At 47.3% G+C, this 17543-nt stretch overlaps 1 protein-coding gene across 1 annotated transcript in view; it reads left to right on the plus strand.

The window, feature by feature from the left end:
• Positions 1-7827, plus strand: part of LOC115145347 (3',5'-cyclic-AMP phosphodiesterase 4B-like) — a 111370-nt gene extending 103543 nt beyond the window's left edge. Inside the window, exons 8-13 of the mRNA XM_065003207.1 lie at positions 1983-2272; positions 2422-2586; positions 3283-3382; positions 3514-3791; positions 4196-4378; positions 4484-7827. Coding sequence (XP_064859279.1) covers positions 1983-2272; positions 2422-2586; positions 3283-3382; positions 3514-3791; positions 4196-4378; positions 4484-4894 — 1427 coding nt within the window. The 3' untranslated portion in view covers positions 4895-7827. The remainder of the gene's footprint in view (positions 1-1982; positions 2273-2421; positions 2587-3282; positions 3383-3513; positions 3792-4195; positions 4379-4483) is intronic.
• The last annotated feature ends 9716 nt before the right edge of the window (positions 7828-17543 follow it).

Here is a 17543-nt window from a genome sequence, read left to right on the forward strand (position 1 = left end):
CTGTCGCTGCCGGCCGGTACCGGGAGACCCGTGGGGCGGGGCACAATTGGCCAAGCGCAAGGCACACTGACACGATCGCCAGGTGTACGGTGTTTCCTCCGACACATTGGTGCGGCTGGCTTCCGGGTTAAGTGGGCATTGTGTCAAGAAGCAGTGCGGCTGTGTTTCGAGAGGCACGGCTCTCGACCTTCGCCTCTCCCGAGTCCATACGAGAGTTGCAGCGATGAGACAAGACTGTAACTACCAATTGGACACCACGAAATTGGGGAGGAAAAGGGGGTCATAAAAAAATATATAAAAAACAAAGGCAAGGGGTTAAAATGGTTGACATTTATGGCTGTCTCATTCAAGTCTCTCTACAACACAGACATCATGTTGTTGCTCATCTACAACACACACAGACATCATGTTGTTGCTCATCTACAACACACACAGACATCATGTTCCACCCATGTTGTTGTTCATATTGTCAAGTTATCCTGGGACACCTTGTTAATCCTCTGGTTGATCCCTTTAAGTGAGTGCATCATATTGGGCAGCTCATCCCTGAGGGACTGTGGGTTGGAGATGATGGTGTGTGCGGTAGGGCCATTCACGTGCACTGGCTCCTCTCCTCCACAGCTGTCCACTCCACTCATCCCGTAACAACCTGGCGGACAGGGCTCTGTCCAGCTCGCTACCACAGTAACAGCCAGGCAGAACTCATTAAGGGGATTTAAAAGCCCAAATCCACCCACACACATTCTCTCTCTCTCTCGCTCTCTCGCTCTCTCTCTCTTGCTCTGACATCTGACATTCAATGGGAGCATAATATGGAACGGGCTGGAGGGGATTCAGCATTTCAGAAGAAGAAATGTGTGAGAAGAAGAGAGAGGGAGAAGCGAGAGATGGGAGAGAGAGAAAGTGACAGTCTAGTCTGGGCCTCAGAGGAAAGAGGTCATGTCAACACTCCACCTGCATGGAAAACAGTGAATTAGCAAAACCACTTCCGACAGACAGACAGACAGACAGACAGACAGACAGACAGACAGACAGACAGACAGACAGACAGACAGACAGACAGAGGCCATTATGTGAGGGTCCATACAAACATACAAAACCCATTGAAAAATAGAAGGACATTCTATGTCAATGACAACAACCTACTTCCCCTTCCATTCAGAGTTCTGGTCCATGCTGTGTGTATGGGAATAGGAGAGTGGGCTCAGTGGCGTGTCTGAGCAGCTAGTAGACATCGCTTCACTGGTGATAATGACGGTGATAATGAACTACAGGACCCAGTGTGTTGCTCTTCCCCCTGTTTCCCCACGCGTCACTTTACAGAACGCCCAGTCTCTCTAATGACTGAAGGAGAAAAGAGGGAGAGAGAGACAGGGATTATTTGAAGTACAGCAGTGGTAATTGAATAACTCTCAGCTGTGAGAGGGTCGACTGCAGAGGAGTGGGCGTATACTGTAAAGAGCTATATACCACACCACTAGAGGATGTGATATCTCAAACATGTGGGGTTAAGATCACTGGGTGAGAGGGGGCACAGCACCCCTCCCCCTTTGCCTTTGCTTCTCAATGGGATTGTCTCGGTGGTATTATCAACGTATGGCCTTTTTGAGTCAAGGGAGCAGGAGCCGAGCAGGGGAGAGAAAGGACCACAGAGAGAACGTGTTACCGAGGGGACGTAGCAGGAGATCCAGACGGCAAGGGAGGAAGGAGAACGAGATGGATGGATGAATCTATTCTTTCCTTTTAGCCTGTACAGGTGCATCCAGACCACCTGGGACCCGGTTCATTGCAATGACCTCACTAAACCGAATGTTCTCTGGCGGGGGAAGTGAAAGTGAACGGGTCATCTCACTCCCCTTTCCCTCCTCTCCTCTTTTCTCCTTCTCTGTGCTCACACACACACACACACGCACGCACAAACATGTCCAGAATGACACGGAGTATCCTAATCCACCCCCCCCTGTTTTCTCTCTTCTCTCCAGACAAACAGAACGACATGGACATGCCGTCGGTGACGCCCAAGGAGAAGGCCGGCCGGGAGAAGAAGAAGAAGAAGCAGCTGATGATGACTCAGATCAGTGGAGTGAAGAAGGTCTCTCACGGACCCTCCCTCTCCAGCTCCTCCATCTCACGTTTCGGGGTCAAGACGGACAAGGAGGACATGCTCTCCAAGGAGCTGGAGGATCTGAATAAGTGGGGGTTGAACATCTTCACCGTGTCCGAGTACTCCGAACATAGACCGCTCACCTGTATCATGTACGCCATCTTCCAGGTAGGTTATAACTGGCTCCTACACACGCGCACACACCCCCACATGCACACATATGCATGGCAGGCGGGCACACGCACACACACAATATGTTACAGCTGTACGTTTTGTACCGAAAACAGTACTGACTCATATCCTCGTGTCCCCTGCAGGAGAGAGACCTGCTGAAGACGTTTAAGATCCCGACGGAGACGTTTGTGGCGTACATGATGACCCTGGAGGACCATTACCATGGGGACGTGGCCTACCACAACAGCCTCCACGCGGCAGACGTGGCCCAGTCCACACACATCCTGCTCTCCACCCCTGCCCTCGACGTAAGCTGAAGTCCCTCGGGAAAACATCCGAGCCCCACACCCTGCTTCACCACACCTATCTGAGCTCATTGAACTCCGACCTTAGTGCTCCGTACTCTCGCCCCAACCTATGAGTCCTATCGTAAATCTTCCCCGGGTGTTTAAGTTCAAACTTGAACACCTTCCCGAGCATGCTCCCAAAGTCATCTTCCCTCAACCTGTAGACATAAACCATTCGTTTTCCTCCTTTTCTCCCTCTTTCCTTGCCCCCCCCCTCCCCCTCACTCTCTCTCTCACACCCGCCACACAATCTGTTCGTTCTCACAGCTCCTTTCCCTCCGTGGTTCTATAAATACAGTGGAACCTCACCCATGACGCAGTCTAACAGCACGACCCAGCCCTCGACGCGTCACAAGCCTCTCTTCTTTTTATACATTCACCCCATCCCTCCATCCCTCCTGTTTATGGCCCCGCTCTTATAGCCAGCACACCCAGTGTCAAACCACTATGGCTGAGTGCCTATAGAGAGACAGAGACAAGGTTAACATAAGCTAGCCACCTCGCTAATGCAGTGTTTTTTCCGCGACGTTGGCTGTTAGCGATAGCGCACACCGAGTCATGGGAATCAATGAGAGTGGGCTGTGCTGAGATGAGCTGTTCTCTGTGCCTGTTGCTTTGAGACATTCTAAACCCCGGATCCTCTCCCTTTCAACGCAGGCGGTCTTCAGCGATCTGGAGATCTTGGCGGCCATCTTTGCTGCAGCCATCCATGATGTCGACCACCCGGGGGTGTCCAACCAGTTCCTCATCAATACCAGTGGGTCTCTCTACTACACCTGTTTACTACGTACCACTACTGGGAATAATATATATCGATAATGTATAGCCATATCCATATTCATCGACGTAGTGCTGACCGAGTGACTCACTCTCCTCTGTCTTCCCCAGACTCTGAGCTGGCCCTGATGTACAACGATGAGTCCGTCTTAGAGAACCACCACCTGGCTGTGGGCTTCAAGCTGCTCCAGGGGGACAACTGTGACATCTTCCAGAATCTGACCAAGAAGCAGAGGCAGAGCCTGAGGAAGATGGTCATCGACATGGTCCTGGCCACTGACATGTCCAAGCACATGAGTCTGTTAGCGGACCTGAAGACCATGGTGGAGACCAAGAAGGTGACCAGCTCTGGGGTCCTGCTGCTGGACAACTACACCGACAGAATACAGGTGGGTTTATCCTGGTCGTCGTTCGGTCTCTTCCAGACCCTTCTACTCTCCCTATTTGTATTGTAATAGCTCTAATTAGTGTCATTAAGGTGGCCTCCCACTGGCCTCCCGAGTGACACGGTGGTCTAATGCACTACATTATAGTGCTAGCTGTGCCTCTACAGATCCTGGTTCAAGTCCAGACCCATAGGGCGGCGCATAATTGGCCCAGTGTCGTCCGGGTTAGGGGAGGGTTTGGACAGCAGGGATGTTCTTGTCCAATTGCACACTAGCGACTTCTGTGGCGGGCCCGGGCTCAATGCACACTGAAAAGGACACCAGGTGTCTTTCTCTCCTATCACCCCATATCACTCTTCTACTTCTCCCTCTCTAACGGTTCTTCTCTCCCTCCGTCTCTCCATCAGGTGCTGAGGAACATGGTTCACTGTGCTGACCTGAGTAACCCGACCAAGTCCCTGGAGCTGTACCGTCAGTGGACCGACCGCATCATGGAGGAGTTCTTCCACCAGGGAGACAGGGAGAGGGAGAGAGGCATGGAGATCAGCCCCATGTGTGACAAACACACCGCTTCAGTAGAGAAAAGCCAGGTATGATATTAGACACACGCATACACACACACACACATAGCATTCAAGCATACACACACACTGATTCCTGACTCACCCCTTTTTTCCCCTCTCTCCTCTCTCCAGGTGGGCTTCATAGACTACATTGTCCACCCTCTGTGGGAGACTTGGGCTGACCTGGTTCACCCTGACGCCCAGGACATCCTGGACACTCTGGAGGACAACAGGAACTGGTACCAGAGCATGATCCCCCAGAGCCCCTCTCCTCCTTGGGCCACAGAGCAGGGGGATCAGGAGGGAGGCGAAGGGGGCCAGGGGGGAGACAAGTTCCAGTTTGAACTCACCCTGGAGGAGGAGGACTCTGAGGGTACAGAGAAAGATGAACAGAGCCAGGGGGATGAGGAGGAGGAGGATAGTCTGGGGGAGGCGTCACGGTCTCCGGTAGACTACTCGGACTGTCAGGACCCCGAGGAATCCATGGTGCCCACGTCGTCCATAGAGATCATTACCCACGATGCATCACCCACAGACACATAATGGGCTCTGCTGCACCGCGAAGGTGGTTGGTTTCATGTTTTAAACAGGAGAAATCCTGCAGCTGTGCTTTTTAACAAGCCCACGATGGGCTTAGTTTGAGCCCGGATGGGGCGTCAGTTTAACCCCACCCTATCCTTGCACTTGCGTTAGGAGCCGGCGACAGAGGGACAGTTTCAGTGGGGCGGCTACAAAGTTCTCAGGAAAAATGCTGCAAACATTTTGGACCTGACGGAACGGACAGGCCTCGAGGAAATGAAGGACTTGGGCCAATCTGGGAAACGGTTATTTTTCCATCCAGACTGGCATCTGAAATGTTGACACTACTACTGAGAGAAGTTTTGTACCTTGTGACTTTTTTTACGAAGAGGTAGCGTTTGAACTACTGACGGATGGACGTGTGTTTGTATAGAGAGAGAAAACTGTTTACTTTTTTCCTGTACCATTTTGTCAAAATACTTTTCTGTGTCTTTTTTACTATTGTCTTTTTAATCCTTTTTTTAATTTATTGAACACACTTTAGTATGTACGGGAAATGGGTTTTTTCTTTCTAAAGAGTTACCCGAAAGCTCAAGAGCAAAATCCTTTTTATATCTCAGACAAAGAGAACAGTCTTCCTTACTAGTATTGGGCAATAGAAGAAATCAAACTAACTTAGACAAACAGTTCTTGGACAAACTCATCAAATACTTAAAACATGACATCTCATAATAAGATACCATTTCAATCCAAGCACAACATATATGTTTCTCTATGGAAATCACGATTCACTGTAGATGAACGGTAGGCAGATAGATCACTATAACTCAACAACATATATGTTTCTCTATGGAAATCACGATTCACGTTACATTGTTGCTAGATTGTTGCTTCGTGTGTCTGACCTCACTGTAGATGAACGGTAGGCAGATAGATCACTATAACTCAACAACAACAAAACAATTAGACCCATTTCTCCCCATCTAATCTGCTTCCCCTCATTCTCCTTGAAGGACCCCCCCCCCCCCCCCCACTACCATCATGGCTCAAATCCTGATAATACTCAGACTTCAAGTTAGAAGGATATTTCTAGCTCCATCTCAAGCAATTGTGTATTAATCCTATTCGACCAAATGATTCCAGAACCCACCTGGTTCTGATGCTGTAACAAATCAAGGACCCGGCCAGATGATGAAAGGTGGTCAGGCGGATGCCTGTGTAGAATCCCAGTCACACCTTGGTTAGCTGTGTTATTATTCACGTTTTTTTTTACAAACTCCTGACTCTGTGAATCTGACCCCTAAAACAATCAGCTATTTCTTCCTCCACCAAAAAAAGGGAATAACTGAAGGAGATGCTGCGTCCATTGACGTCAATCGAAACATTCTTCTTTTTTTCTCTCTTCCCTTCCCACTAACTGTATCACATTTCCTGGCCGGCCCGGGGAGTTTATCAGGATTTGATCCGTTAGATGTAATCTTTAGAATAGATTTGGCACTTACAAACTGTAGAGTTTGTGCTTATTTTGAGAACAATAGGATGATAACCCACAGAAGGGTATCTAGAGATTTACGTGACAGAGATACCAAACCAAAAGGCCCCCGGACAGTGTAATTCACTGTATCTTTGGGTCAGCATTAAAACCATCCACGCCTGAAAATCTGCTAGGTAGATCTTCCCTCATAGGTCTCCATGACTGGTTTTCAGATATCACCAATCCTCCCGCCATTGTTCCCTTAGGTTTACTGACATACTCAAAGGTACTTCAACTGCCTTATTGACTATACCCTCACTCCAGCAGACTTACATGGCAATCGTGTGTGTCAGTGAGTGTGTGTGCGTGTACGAGTATCAGAAAGTGTGTTTGTGGGAGTAAGTGTGTGTGTGCGTCCGTGTAGCCTTTGCCACCTGGCCTGACCGGACTCCACACTTCCTGTTCCTGTTTGTCACTAGAGCTCAAGTTGGTCCTTTGCTGTTTATAACAGTGTATTTATTACTTTGAGCTGTACATAAGAATACTGTTTCAGTCAGTGTAAATCTATTTAAATGTATATGTACTTGCGTTACCTGGAAGTCGGTGGCGTGTTCAAGGCTCTGCGTCGGAGTCTTTTTTTAAGATTCTTTATTGTAACATTGTCTCTTTTTTTAAAGTATATATATATTATATCCTAAGTAAATATATTCACACAAATGTTTGAGTGCCCTGAGCAACAGCTAACGAGACATGTAGGTTGACAACGCATAGAGGATATGTTAAACGACAGAGACCTGGGAAGAGTTCCAAAAATACAAGCCCGCTGTGTGGCTTTTATACTGTAGTCTATCACTTAGGCTCGGTATCAATATCAGACCTACAAACCAAGACTCTCTGAGCAGCTTGTAGTAAGCTAGTAACCAGACTCCTCTGTATACAACATTTTGAATGCAGATGGCTGATTTTGGGGTTCAGATCTACTGGTTCAACGGCAGCAGACAGAAACAACAGGAAGACAGACGCACACAGAACCAAGTGTCTTCGTCTTTACACCTCGCACGTACTTACTTATATGTGAAGTTGTTCAAGGGGATTATTGGTGGCATGCTACAATATCTCTGAGCACCCGCGTGATGAATCGTTACAAAAATGTGATCTTCTTGTAATTGAGCGTGCTAATGTCAACTAGTTTTATCCGACCAAAACTTGTTAGCAGTTTTGAAATACAAAATTTGTCATCAGTATAACATTGTTAATCTATGTTCAAGCTTTTTGGTCTGAGTCGTTTCCAAGTGACTAGCCAGACTTAGCACTATCTGCATGAGAGGTGGTTTTTATGTCTGTTGAAGACCTACCTACTGCGTTGCAGTTGCAGATGGACATATTAAATGTTTCACACAATGTATGGTATAATATTGTATATTGTGTTCAAGTATCTGAAAATCTGAAATACTTTTTCTAATTAAAAAAAAACAAAGCATGACATATCTTTGTCCTTATTTCACAGCAGTAGCACCAGCTCAGTCATCACATTAGATGTGTTTTAACTTGGCGAGACAGGCACATGCCGCGACATTTCCTCCTGACAGACAGTCTGGTCCTTACATGACATAAGGCCCACAGTGACACGCTCGCTGTAGGAAACCAGTTCTCTTCATATTCCATGGTTCAGAGACTTTTTGAGTGTTATTGGTAAAGGTTGCCTCAGGGAGAGAGGCCTTGAAAGCAGAAGATCCACCTGTGGGTTCACCTAATGAGCCTCAGCCTGTCCTCAAGTCGTGATGTGCACCTCTTGGTTTGACCTTATAGACAACACAGGGACATACAGAGCACTTCAGTACACACCACACACACACCACACACACACACACACACACTTTGCAACCTCTCCTGACCTCGCTCTTTGGGTGAATCTTCAAAGAGGAGTGTTTTTACAACACAACTCATTCTCTCATCTCACTCTCCCGTGGCCTTGCCTGCCCCCTTACACTGCACCATGGCCTCAAAGAACACCGACATGCAGACACTGATTACTCATTGGATAAAGCTACCGACGCACATGGATGACAGTGAGACTGATATAAAAGGCCAGATTTCTCTCTTCACACACAGAGAGAAGACGTTTACAGTGATAGGGGGGGGGGGGGGAAAGGTGCCATCGAGAACCTTAAAAGGTTCTTCGGCTGTCCCCACAGGAGAACCCTTTCAATAGCCCTTTTTGGTTGCTGGTAGAACCCTTTAGTTTCCATGTAGAACCGTATCTGGAAAAAGGGTTCTACATGGAAACCAAAAGCGTTCTACCTGGAACCAAAAAGGTTCTACCTGGAACCAAAAAGGGTTCTGCTATGGGGACAGCCAAATAACCTTTTTGAAACCCTTGAGTTTTATATAATAATAAAGTATAATAACACAAAAAAATCCCCAGAATGATTCCCAGCAGCATATTGAGATATAGGAGACCATTAGCCTCTCCCCAGTGGCCAGGGGAGAAAATGTGAGATATTTTCAGCAAGGACATGATGACGAGGATCAGGCTAAGATTTCTCCACTTTCTCTTTCTCTCTCTGTCTGTGTGTGTGTGTGTGTGAGAGAGAGAGAGAGAGAGAGAGAGAGAGAGAGAGAGAGAGAGAGAGAGAATTATAGTTTATTGCAATCCTCCTGATCCTTTAAAATGTTTTTGATTCATCTCTTCTAATACAAGGGCCAACGTTACATAGCCCAGCCAGCCACACTGATAAATTCTCAATGAGAATCTGAAACCACGGTCCTGCAGTCGGTGACGTCAACAGTGTTCAATCTAGGGGTATTCAAACTTTTTTTGCGACCCCACCCCAAATCTACTGACACAACCTAAAATCTGTTTCTATTTTTACATAAACAAATCATCTTCAATTTATTGCATCTATTTTTTAAATCCCTTATCAAAATGAAAAGAATCCAATACTGTAAATACTTTTACTCAATAAAATAGTGTTTTTCTAATTATCTTTCTTGAAAACGTTTGTATATTGTCTCATACAAAATATTACGATTACAGATTATTGTAAGAAAAAAGACCCCCCCAAAAAATATTACCCCACTGCAGCTCCCCAGCAATCCCACTAGGGGTCACGACCCAGACTTTGAATACCACTGATCTAGATGACCTAGGGTTAGCATTTCCTAACTGACAATGGCTTGATCTTGTTCTCTCATAAAACAATAAGGGACTCTGACGTAACTGATCAGAGATGAACATATCTAATTCAGTTACTACTGCACTTTTTTGCAATTTAAGAACACAGAAGTATAGCTATGGTCACCAAGACTTAACGACACATTGCTTCATCCCATTTCTTTATGGTTCAACAGCAAAATAACTGTCATCACTGACCCTATAAGAAGGGGAGACTAAGAGGATATCTTGATCTTGTTCTCTAAAAGAGAGTATAAAATTACACACTGGCTCCCGCACAATTCGGTGAACTATTTACCCAATAAATGACTTTGGTGTGTCTAAATCAAAACTGCAAAGCAGTGATTTCAACAGAGACACAGGTCGTTCACCAAAATAACCACGGAACACACAGTATCTTTACCTCGAACGTCAACTGGGACAACTCCTTCAGATCTGTGCTTCTGGCCTTCTCCGGGGGCATCGATCTCCTGCCTTTTCTCAACGAGCAGCCACCTCTGCTGATTCTCTCCAGCTCCAGGAGGCCCTGGTCTGGGCCCAATCCTCCTCAGCCTGTCGCTGAGTCTGGTGGTATCCTCTTCCGCATTACCAGAAAGCCAGTTTACAACCATAAAAAGTTAATTCTGAGAAAAATAAACAATTCTATTATTTTCTATTCTATAAAATATCCTTATTGTTAAGACAAATATTGCCTTCTGGGAATAGCTAGCTAGCGTAATGAGTCACATTTTGATGAGCAGGGGAAAAGTATCTTACCCTCCCCTTCTTTCAGATGAACCAAAAACAAACAGAAACAGATATTTCTCTATGACTTAGCCTCATTTTCTTTACAGTGTGTGTGCTGCTCAGTCATGGAAACCCATTTCATGAAGCTGCCGATTTACAGTTCTTGTGCTGACGTTGCTTCCAGAGGCAATTTGGAACGTGGTCGTGAGTGTTGCAACCGAGGACAGATGATTTATACACGGTACGCGCTCCAGCACTTGGCATTCCCGTTCTGTGAGCTTGTGTGGCCTACCACTTCGGGGCTAAGCCGTTGTTGCTCCTAGACGTTTCCACTTCACAATAATAGCATAGCAATTACAGTGGACCAGGGCAGCTCTAGCAGGGCAGAAATATGACAAACTGACTTGTTGGAAAGGTGGAATCCTATGACAGTTGAAAGTCACTGAGCTCTTCAGTAAGGCCATTCTAATGCCAATATTTGTCTATGGAGATCGCATGGGTATGTGCTCGATTTTATACATCTATCAGCAACGGGTGTGGCTGAAATAGCCAATTCCACAGATTTGAAGGGGTGTCCACATACTTTTGTATATATAGTGTATAAATATAATTCTATTATATATATATATATTTGTATTTTTCAGGTGGTGCTGCAGCACCCTCATCACCTCTACTTCCTGCAGCTATGTCCAAAGTGCTAATTTAGCAGTAATGCAGTTGGTTATGGCATGAATTTTGACATTGGAAACGCAGCCTATCCAGCCGTAACGCACATTGCCCATATCTGCATGGAACAAGAGTAGCCTAATGTGCTTTCGGTGCCTGTATACTTCATATTTAGAAACACTAAAATGTCTTCGTATTTGATTAAAAACCAAGCATAGGCTCCCCACCTCTCAATTAAGGCATTTTCTTGTCTGCCCAATGCAAAGTAGTCAAATTTTATCAATAAAGGGTTTGGCTCCTGAGGAGTAAAACAGTGAACTGACATCCACTTTTCACCTACACATTGTAGGCAGGTCCACATTGTTTTAGCCACGCAGGTCTCTTGTTGGACGTGCATAAATCCCCCTCCATGATGTGGGCTACGTGTCCATGCCCATCATGAAACCTTTGGTGAACCTCGTATTTAGAAGGGATCTGTAACCTGTAAAATGTCTTGTTTTTCCGTTTCATTTGTTCAAAAGCCAAGCCCTCCCTTAGGCCTACTGTAAACGAAGGTTGGGTTCAACTGCGATGCCTGCCTTTTATCATGGCCGTTTTAGGACATCATTCCATTTTTACATGTCTTTTTTATTGTTGTTGTCATTTTAAAAACCAAAGATTGCTTGGGTTTCATACAATTGTATTACAAACAAAACTCATCAGAATGATTCGCCTTCCTGGCTTTATGGTTTCAAAGCATGAACCATGTCTTGCGATTATGTTCCATAAAACATTGGCCTATTTGGGAGCAGTACACCGATGAGTAGATATCCTCCCTTTCTCTTTATATTGGGTCTTTGTCCAGTTCCTGTGAAACATTTGGATGTGCGCAAAAACCCTCCATAGTCTGTCTGCGTTGTTTTAACATTATATGCCCACGGGGAGAAATGATGGTGCCTGTAAGTGTGAAATAGCCTGTTTAGAATTTAATTCAAATAGTTCTGTCTTTTTAGGCCTTATCAATAATGAATTGTGCTTATTGACAACGTTTGTCATGTCCATGCTCAGCCATAATGCAATTTCCAGTAGGTCTAGACCCTATATCAGTGTGAATGCTATTGAAGCCATGCAATTACGTAGAGCAATGTGGACTGCAAATGGGTTGAAGTTGACGTATTTAGCAAAGATAGGTCTACATTTAGTTATTTTGTTTCTGGGAGCCATTTAACAAACTATAACGGACTAACAATGGAATTGGAGTTGATTCCAAGGCAATATATAAAAGACCGTAAACACATAACTTGAAGAAACCAAATATTTTCACCATAGGGCATGTTCTGATTAGCCAGTGAGGGGCCAAGCCTCAACACACCCACAACTTGTTTATTCACCCACAACTTGTTTATTCATCCACAACTTGTTTATTCACCCACAACTTGTTTATTCACCCACAACTTGTTTATTCACCCACAACTTGTTTATTCACCCACAACTTGTTTATTCACCCACAACTTGTTTATTCATCAGAACCCATCCCTTTCACGCCAACAAGTGCGCCAATAATTGTGATAGTGAAAATAGCTCAAACATGTTTGGCACACCACTGAACCTATTAGACTAACGCACTTAGATTGACCAACGTGTTAGATTTGCTAAAAAATAGAGCCCTCCATCATAGTAAAGACATTAGTGTGGCTCGGGGGCCTCCATCATAGTAAAGACATTAGTGTGGCTCGGGGGCCTCCATCATAGCTGTATGGCCATGGCCATGTTGTAAAGACATTAGTGTGGCTCGGGGCCTCCATCATAGCTGTATGGCCATGGCCATGTTGTAAAGACATTAGTGTGGCTCGGGGCCTCCATCATAGCTGTATGGCCATGGCCATGTTGTAAAGACATTAGTGTGGCTCGGGGCCTCCATCATAGCTGTATGGCCATGGCCATGTAGTAAAGACATTAGTGTGGCTCGGGGGGCCTCCATCATAGTAAAGACATTAGTGTGGCTCGGGGCCTCCATCATAGCTTTATGGCCATGGCCATGTTGTAAAGACATTAGTGTGGCTCGGGGGGCCTCCATCATAGTAAAGACATTAGTGTGGCTCGGGGGGCCTCCATCATAGTAAAGACATTAGTGTGGCTCGGGGGGCCTCCATCATAGCTGTATGGCCATGTCGTAAAGACATTAGTGTGGCTCGGGGGGCCTCCATCATAGCTGTATGGCCATGTAGTAAAGACATTAGTGTGGCTCGGGGGGCCTCCATCATAGTAAAGACATTAGTGTGGCTCGGGGCCTCCATCATAGCTGTATGGCCATGGCCATGTCGTAAAGACATTAGTGTGGCTCGGGGGCCTCCATCATAGTAAAGACATTAGTGTGGCTCGGGGGCCTCCATCATAGCTTTATGGCCATGGCCATGTTGTAAAGACATTAGTGTGGCTCGGGGGCCTCCATCATAGCTTTATGGCCATGTTGTAAAGACATTAGTGTGGCTCGGGGCCTCCATCATAGCTGTATGGCCATGGCCATGTTGTAAAGACATTAGTGTGGCTCGGGGGCCTCCATCATAGCTTTATGGCCATGTTGTAAAGACATTAGTGTGGCTCGGGGGCCTCCATCATAGCTTTATGGCCATGTTGTAAAGACATTAGTGTGGCTCGGGGTGCCTCCATCATAGCTTTATGGCCATGGCCATGTCGTAAAGACATTAGTGTGGCTCGGGGGGCCTCCATCATAGCTTTATGGCCATGGCCATGTCGTAAAGACATTAGTGTGGCTCGGGGGCCTCCATCATAGCTTTATGGCCATGTTGTAAAGACATTAGTGTGGCTCGGGGGCCTCCATCATAGCTTTATGGCCATGTTGTAAAGACATTAGTGTGGCTCGGGGGGCCTCCATCATAGCTGTATGGCCATGGCCATGTCGTAAAGACATTAGTGTGGCTCGGGGGGCCTCCATCATAGCTTTATGGCCATGGCCATGTCGTAAAGACATTAGTGTGGCTCGGGGGCCTCCATCATAGCTTTATGGCCATGTTGTAAAGACATTAGTGTGGCTCGGGGCCTCCATCATAGCTGTATGGCCATGTTGTAAAGACATTAGTGTGGCTCGGGGGGCCTCCATCATAGCTTTATGGCCATGTCGTAAAGACATTAGTGTGGCTCGGGGCCTCCATCATAGCTTTATGGCCATGTCGTAAAGACATTAGTGTGGCTCGGGGCCTCCATCATAGCTTTATGGCCATGTCGTAAAGACATTAGTGTGGCTCGGGGCCTCCATCATAGCTTTATGGCCATGTTGTAAAGACATTAGTGTGGCTCGGGGCCTCCATCATAGCTTTATGGCCATGTTGTAAAGACATTAATGTGGCTCGGGGCCTCCATCATAGCTTTATGGCCATGTTGTAAAGACATTAGTGTGGCTCGGGGCCTCCATCATAGCTTTATGGCCATGTTGTAAAGACATTAGTGTGGCTCGGGGCCTCCATCATAGCTTTATGGCCATGTTGTAAAGACATTAGTGTGGCTCGGGGGCCTCCATCATAGCTTTATGGCCATGTTGTAAAGACATTAGTGTGGCTCGGGGGCCTCCATCATAGCTGTATGGCCATGGCCATGTTGTAAAGACATTAGTGTGGCTCGGGGGCCTCCATCATAGCTGTATGGCCATGGCCATGTTGTAAAGACATTAGTGTGGCTCGGGGGCCTCCATCATAGCTGTATGGCCATGGCCATGTTGTAAAGACATTAGTGTGGCTCGGGGGCCTCCATCATAGCTGTATGGCCATGGCCATGTTGTAAAGACATTAGTGTGGCTCGGGGGGCCTCCATCATAGCTGTATGGCCATGGCCATGTTGTAAAGACATTAGTGTGGCTCGGGGGGCCTCCATCATAGCTTTATGGCCATGTTGTAAAGACATTAGTGTGGCTCGGGGGGCCTCCATCATAGCTGTATGGCCATGGCCATGTTGTAAAGACATTAGTGTGGCTCGGGGGCCTCCATCATAGCTTTATGGCCATGTTGTAAAGACATTAGTGTGGCTCGGGGGGCCTCCATCATAGCTTTATGGCCATGGCCATGTTGTAAAGACATTAGTGTGGCTCGGGGGGCCTCCATCATAGCTTTATGGCCATGTTGTAAAGACATTAGTGTGGCTCGGGGGGCCTCCATCATAGCTTTATGGCCATGGCCATGTTGTAAAGACATTAGTGTGGCTCGGGGGGCCTCCATCATAGCTTTATGGCCATGTTGTAAAGACATTAGTGTGGCTCGGGGGGCCTCCATCATAGCTTTATGGCCATGTTGTAAAGACATTAGTGTGGCTCGGGGGCCTCCATCATAGCTTTATGGCCATGTTGTAAAGACATTAGTGTGGCTCGGGGGGCCTCATCATAGCTTTATGGCCATGGCCATGTTGTAAAGACATTAGTGTGGCTCGGGGGCCTCCATCATAGCTTTATGGCCATGTTGTAAAGACATTAGTGTGGCTCGGGGGGCCTCCATCATAGCTTTATGGCCATGGCCATGTTGTAAAGACATTAGTGTGGCTCGGGGGCCTCCATCATAGCTGTATGGCCATGGCCATGTTGTAAAGACATTAGTGTGGCTCGGGGGCCTCCATCATAGCTTTATGGCCATGTTGTAAAGACATTAGTGTGGCTCGGGGGCCTCCATCATAGCTGTATGGCCATGTCGTAAAGACATTAGTGTGGCTCGGGGGCCTCCATCATAGCTATATGGCCATGGCCATGTTGTAAAGACATTAGTGTGGCTCGGGGGGCCTCCATCATAGCTGTATGGCCATGGCCATGTTGTAAAGACATTAGTGTGGCTCGGGGGGCCTCCATCATAGCTATATGGCCATGGCCATGTCGTAAAGACATTAGTGTGGCTCGGGGGGCCTCCATCATAGCTATATGGCCATGGCCATGTTGTAAAGACATTAGTGTGGCTCGGGGGCCTCCATCATAGCTTTATGGCCATGTTGTAAAGACATTAGTGTGGCTCGGGGGCCTCCATCATAGCTTTATGGCCATGTTGTAAAGACATTAGTGTGGCTCGGGGGCCTCCATCATAGCTTTATGGCCATGTTGTAAAGACATTAGTGTGGCTCGGGGGCCTCCATCATAGCTTTATGGCCATGGCCATGTTGTAAAGACATTAGTGTGGCTCGGGGGGCCTCCATCATAGCTTTATGGCCATGTTGTAAAGACATTAGTGTGGCTCGGGGGCCTCCATCATAGCTGTATGGCCATGTCGTAAAGACATTAGTGTGGCTCGGGGGGCCTCCATCATAGCTATATGGCCATGGCCATGTTGTAAAGACATTAGTGTGGCTCGGGGGCCTCCATCATAGCTGTATGGCCATGGCCATGTTGTAAAGACATTAGTGTGGCTCGGGGGCCTCCATCATAGCTATATGGCCATGGCCATGTCGTAAAGACATTAGTGTGGCTCGGGGGGCCTCCATCATAGCTATATGGCCATGGCCATGTTGTAAAGACATTAGTGTGGCTCGGGGGCCTCCATCATAGCTGTATGGCCATGTTGTAAAGACATTAGTGTGGCTCGGGGGCCTCCATCATAGCTTTATGGCCATGTTGTAAAGACATTAGTGTGGCTCGGGGGGCCTCCATCATAGCTGTATGGCCAAGTTGTAAAGACATTAGTGTGGCTCGGGGGCCTCCATCATAGCTTTATGGCCATGTTGTAAAGACATTAGTGTGGCTCGGGGGGCCTCCATCATAGCTGTATGGCCATGTTGTAAAGACATTAGTGTGGCTCGGGGGCCTCCATCATAGCTTTATGGCCATGGCCATGTCGTAAAGACATTAGTGTGGCTCGGGGGCCTCCATCATAGCTTTATGGCCATGTTATAAAGACATTAGTGTGGCTCGGGGGCCTCCATCATAGCTTTATGGCCATGGCCATGTCGTAAAGACATTAGTGTGGCTCGGGGGCCTCCATCATAGCTTTATGGCCATGGCCATGTCGTAAAGACATTAGTGTGGCTCGGGGGGCCTCCATCATAGCTATATGGCCATGGCCATGTCGTAAAGACATTAGTGTGGCTCGGGCCCCCGAGCACAGAACAGGGCTCCGGGCAGCCGAGCGGAAATGGAGGAAAACTCGCCTCCCTGCGGACCTGACATCCTTTCACTCCCTCCTCTCTACATTTTCCTCTTCTCTCTCTGCTGCTAAAGCCACTTTCTACCACTCTAAATTCCAAGCATCTGCCTCTAACCCTAGGAAGCTCTTTGCAACCTTCTCCTCCCTCCTGAATCCTCCTCCCCTCCCCCTCCTCCCTCTCTGCAGATGACTTCCGTCAACCATTTTGAAAAGAAGGTCGACGACATCCGATCCTCGTTTGCTAAGTCAAACGACACCGCTGGTTCTGCTCACACTGCCCTACCCTGTGCTCTGACCTCTTTCTCCCTCTCTCTCCAGATGAAATCTCGCGTCTTGTGACGGCCGGCCGCCCTACAACCTGCCCGCTTGACCCTATCCCCTCCTCTCTTCTCCAGACCATTTCCGGAGACCTCCTCCCTTACCTCACCTCGCTCATCAACTCATCCCTGACCGCTGGCTACGTCCCTTCCGTCTTCAAGAGAGCGAGAGTTGCACCCCTTCTGAAAAAACCTACACTCGATCCCT

Source organism: Oncorhynchus nerka, linkage group LG17, assembly GCF_034236695.1.
Source record: "Oncorhynchus nerka isolate Pitt River linkage group LG17, Oner_Uvic_2.0, whole genome shotgun sequence".
Classification (NCBI taxonomy): Eukaryota; Metazoa; Chordata; class Actinopteri; order Salmoniformes; family Salmonidae; genus Oncorhynchus; species Oncorhynchus nerka.